At 42.0% G+C, this 5425-nt stretch overlaps 1 protein-coding gene across 1 annotated transcript in view; it reads left to right on the top strand.

Moving 5' to 3' along the window:
* Positions 1 to 5200, top strand: part of IMPA1 (inositol monophosphatase 1) — a 16974-nt gene extending 11774 nt beyond the window's left edge. Inside the window, exon 9 of the mRNA XM_019549739.1 lies at positions 2918 to 5200. Within this exon, the coding sequence (XP_019405284.1) occupies positions 2918 to 3036 (119 nt within the window). The 3' untranslated portion in view covers positions 3037 to 5200. The remainder of the gene's footprint in view (positions 1 to 2917) is intronic.
* Positions 5201 to 5425: the final 225 nt, after the last annotated feature.

Raw genomic sequence — 5425 nt, 5'->3', positions numbered from 1 at the left:
CATGATCCGGGGACAGCAGGGCAGACCCTACAATGAGAGACTTCAGGACCTGAACCTGTTCAGCCTTCACAAGAGAAGGCTGAGGGGGGACCTGGTGACAGTCTATAAACTCACTACGGAGGACCAGAGGGATTTGGGAGAGACCTTGTTTCCCCTAGCGCCCCCTGGCATAACAAGGAATAACAGCCACAAGTTGGGGAGGAGGTTTAGATTAGACATCCGTAAGAACTACTTCACAGTCAGGGCGGCTAGGATCTGGAACCAACTTCCAAGGGAAATGGTGCTGGCTCCTACCCTGGAGGTCTTTAAGAGGAGGCTTGATGCCTGCCTAGCTGGGATCATTTGAGCCCAGTTTTTTCTCCTGCCCTGGCAGGGGGTCAGACTTGAAGATCTACAAGGTCCCTTCTGACCCTACTTCTGTGATTCAGTTGTGAAAGGGGATTGCTGAATCCCATTTGGAGAATGTAGAGAAGAACTACTGTATCCTTGGTGGAGGGGGTTTAACATTTTGTGGCCCGACTTCTGTCCCTTTTTTGGGTCTATAATGGCAGTGAACCTGGGAAGGTGTTTATCCAGCCAAAATTATTGAGGAGGCAGAAACTCCAGTGGCATGGTGGGCAACCTGCATGCTACATATAGCACAGGCAGCCTCTGGGTGTGGCAGTCAGGTAGAGAGCGTAAAGCAGAGCAACAGATAGCTGTGGAGTTCAGGGAGAGTGTGGGGTTTAATTTGTCACCAGTGAAAAAGGTTGGCCACCACTGCTCTGGGACATGGAGAGTGGTGCTGCACAGCTCCCAGGGACATGATTGATTCAGGTGAGAGGCTGTAAGGATGGTTCAGATGGGTTGGTACTTTTTCTCCTCAGTGGCTGCATCTACATGAGTTGTTTACCATGGAGTAAATGTCTCATGTCTACATGTGTAGCCCTGTTAGGCCTCGGGAAACTAATTAACTACATAGCAGGGTAGTACTTGTAAATACAGAAACCCTCGCTATTCACGAACTCTGGGTTTGCGGATTCAAATATTCGCAGGGGAGGGCAGAGCTGGGAGGCAGGCAGAGACCAAGTGCCAGGGACATGGAGGTGGTGGTGGCATCTTCTCCCCCAGAGGCAGTTGCAGCAGTGCTCAGGGGAGGAGACAGGTGTACAGGTCAGTCCCCAGGCACTGCGGGGGAGCAGGGGGCGGCTATGGGGCCTGGTGGGGAGCCCCGCCAGTATTCACAGATTTCGCCATTCGCGGGGATCTCCGGAATGTATCCCCCATGAATGGCAAAGGTCTCCTGTACTTGTATTGAGGGTAGTATTTGTAAGTAGTTGTATTTAAAAGTACTACCCTGCTGCAGAGATTGTTACTCTGCAGCAGTGCACATGTAGATGCTGACACAGCTGGCTGGGACACAAGGATGCTTCAGTTTGGGGGCTGCCTGCTTGCTAGTCCCACACTGGAACACCCTTGTCCCTCAGCTAGCTCCTCTGCAGCATGCTGAGCTGGGTCAGACCAGTTCTGGGGTGGCAGGCTGATCCTGCCCACCCCTTGCCAACCAGGGCTGCTCTAACCCAGTTCAGCATTCTGTGGTTCCTGGGTGCACATGTAAATGTGGCTCTGGGGAGCAATTGTGCTGGAGCTTGTTGTTTTGCTTTAATAGCATGTGTAGATGTGCCTGATCTCTAGCCCTGAATATGAGGAACAGAATCCTGAGCTGCCCAAGAATTGTACTAGGAAGCCGTCCAGGAAGTTGTGTGTGGTGGTTGGTAGTGTCTGTGCAATCAGAGCCTTCAATCAGGATCCAGTGGAGTGGGCTAGACTTTGAGCGCACTGCCTTAGTCACTGAATTTTTGTTTCAAATGGGATATTACCATAACCTAAATCTTTGCTAGCGTTAGGATCTATACACGTTATTCTGAGAGCAAGTCATTGGGCTAACAGAGGACTGTAGGTTGTCCATTCCCACTGAAACAACTGTTTGAACAGTTCATGGAGTAGGCATGGGGAAGAACCTACTTCCCTACCTGCTACACAACAGAAATTACTGGGAGCTGTGTACAGTTTCCAGGGATAGAAATCCATCCTAAATATTTAGGCTGCATCTGTGCCATAGCAGTAACAACAATTCTTCAATGATGCCAAAGTGAAATAGGTTGTTTATTTGACTGCCACAGATTGTAAATCACTTTTGTAATTGGGTTAATTATGATAATAGGAAATTCCAAAGAAAATGGAGGATGGTTTAGTAGGATTTAACAGACCTCCACTTGCATTGTCATGCAAGCAACTATTCCATACATAGTGCAGATCTCAGGGATGAGTTCTGCTAGTCTTGTCTCTAGAGTAGGGTCAAATTAGGGGAAGCAGTCTCAGTGAAATAGCTCTTTGCCAACTCACTGGAAGGGGTGACCAAAACCCAATTTTCTTCCACATCCTGCTTGCCTGTTCTCAGGATTTCTGTTGGACTGAAGACTTGTCCTAAAGATGATATAGGAATAAGGTGGTTGTGTTTTCACTTTTATGCTAATAATTTGTCACCAAATCCATCTTCTGTTATTCCAAACATAGATAGATGTCATTTTCTAATGCAACTTATTAAATGCCTGTAGCTTCTCTTATGCAGTCTTTCCTGTACAAGTTTTCTGTTGTTGGGTGATGCTGAGTGTAAAGCAACTCGAATTAGAGCTCTGTTTCTTTCTAGCCACAGGATTTTTCTTTTACTCTTGAGAATTAGGATTTAAAAGAACTTTTTTGGTATGCTATTGATTTCTAGATACCTATATCCGTGGCTACCTATACATACATACATGCGCACACACACTCTGCTAGGCTATAAGTTGCTCTTTTTAAAAAAAAATATTCTTGTTTTTGTCAAAATGTATATTCTAAGATTACAGACCAATTAAATTGTTAAATTTTTATTTTATAGGTGGACCTTTTGATTTGATGTCACGAAGAATAATTGCTGCAAGTAGCCAAACCCTTGGGGAGAGAATAGCCAAAGAGCTTCAGATAATCCCCCTAAAAAGGGATGACGCAACAAATTAAACCAATGCTTAACCTTCAAGTGCAATAGTAAAATGGTTGCCATATACTCTGTATACTTGGAAAATGTGTGTTGCACTTAAATATGCAATGTGCTGTTGCATATCTTACTAAATACCTTATGAAGTTACCTCAAATCAAGGTTTTAGAATCCAACCAGTGTGGTGGTGTTATAAAACGTGTTCCAATTATGTCTTTTGCACATACTCAGATTGCATATACGAATTTTGTTGTAAGTCTTAATTTTACATGTTGTAACTTTGAAGGAAATACGCAACAAAAAAGCAAGTCCTTGCAACCAGTACACTGGAGGTAGAACAATCAATTTAGTAATGTTAAAAAATCCAATTCTGTAAATCCATAAGGGACTCCTATCTTTTTGTTTGTGTTTCTTATGTTTTATACACAGGAAACAAGATACGTTGTTTATCTGGTCTTTATATTAAATGATTCTAAAGTTTTAGAGTACAGTGAGCCTCTCCAGAAGTTCTGACCAATTAAAGACTGCTTCCAGACCTCACTAAAAATAGTCACTGGTAATTTGGGTTTTTTGGGCATTATTCCTTATTCCCTTCACTAATGATTTCATTTGGTATTGCTGGAATTCCTCAGGGAAGCATTCCCTACATGGAGAAAATTAGATAAGTTACTTATTCTTTAAACTTGAACTGAGTTTATTTCATTTGAAATATTATTAAAAGTACAGAAATAATTGACTAGCATGCCTTGGAATGGATGTGTCCCAGGGAATAAAATCTGCATATACTTCCCATCACTGTATGGCTTTATGCTAACTAGTACAAAAGAAATACATGAACATATATTGTGTAAGTTATGTCAGTTGACATTTGTCTCCTGAACACTCAGTACCTGATGCATATAGTTTACCTATAGTTTCTGTTAATCTTTAATAGTAATTACTTGGACTGTCTAGGGTGAGAGAGAGTTTACTTCAGAAGCTAAAACCATTTAAAATCTTTTAGATTTCAAATAACTTTGTAAAGCACATATCCAGTAGTTCAGTAATTATTAACCTAGTAATTATTTGAATGTTTGTCATATTTGAAAGCATGTAAAATATTTGAATACCGTATTTCCTCGCGCATAAAATGCACCTTCCCCCCCAAAAAAAATCAGTTCACAAAACAGGTGAATATTTTAAGTAAGGAAGCTGTTTTCTTTGCTGGAAAAGCAGCAAGCCTGGAGATACTATGCATGCCTTGCAGTTGTCAACATAGCTGCCATGATGGTGGGTTCCTCTGTTAACCTCTTCACAGCCATAGCTATTGGCTGACCTCTGTAGCTTGTGCCTGAAGCGGCAAGTGAGCTGGTGGTAGTATCATGATGAACCATGCACTGTAAAAACAACACTTTATGTATCAGAACCTCTATAAAGAACTACTTACAGTAAGGAATTAACAGTCTTGTTTCTGCCCTTACAAGGGTATGGAGTTCAGCCTTGTGTGACTAAGTCTTCCCAGAAATACAGCAGTTTCCAGAAAATGTGTTATCCCAAGAGAGAGTCTACATGAGGCAGCTGGGACCAGTAATTTCCTGGTGCCACTTTCTGGACACTCCTACTAGGTTTTAATGTACGTCACACAGCTGACCTAGACTCTGAAAAAACATTTTGTACATTCTCCCTTCTAAAATCAAGGCATGTGTTTTATTTAGGGGTTTGTTGCATGGAGAAAATACAGTATAAAATGACAGTAGGTAAGTTGATCACAATTCTCTTATGTGGCACCCTGTACAAATACATGAAGGGACACAGCTATCCCTAATGAGTTTAATTTAATAGTATTTAAAATTCTAATACTAGCTAGTCTGATTTCATAAAACCTTCATATGGGGTGTTCTTTGAAGTTTATACAAATTTGTTTTTCAATAAGTATTTCAGTGGGCACTTTAAATATTTGCATATTTGAGAATAATAATTATTTAGTTGGTCAGTTTTGGCGCTGACTTTTCTACTGGGGCCAAAATTTTCAGAAGTGTGTTGACCACCTTTTGAGTGTCCGATTGAGACATCTCAAACTATTGATAATTTCTGAAAATATAGATATTTAGCATTCTGTCTCATTTCTTTTTGTTCTTGGAAATAGTCTCTTTTGTCTTGAAATAAAAGTACCAGCAGATCTCTTAATAGAAACCCTTGGCTCTTGAACCAGCTCGGGGTTTGGGAGTTTTATTCCTGTTTTACAGCAAGAATGTCAAAATTGTCCTGGGTCCAAAGGGTTGATCGAGGGGCTCTTTCCAGACCAGAAGTGGAAGGCCAGCAGCATCAGGTCTAGTGCTGGTGTAAGACTGACACCAGTGGCAGGGGGCCAGCGCCAGGAGCAGTCATGTAGTAGCAGGGTGAGGGCTGTATTATCATCGCCCTTTCTCACTC

This window comes from Crocodylus porosus, unplaced genomic scaffold (genome assembly GCF_001723895.1).
Source record: "Crocodylus porosus isolate Cpor-Errol unplaced genomic scaffold, CroPor_comp1, whole genome shotgun sequence".
Classification (NCBI taxonomy): Eukaryota; Metazoa; Chordata; order Crocodylia; family Crocodylidae; genus Crocodylus; species Crocodylus porosus.
Note: the sequence above shows the minus strand (reverse complement) of the source record. Positions and strands in the feature narration are given on the sequence as shown.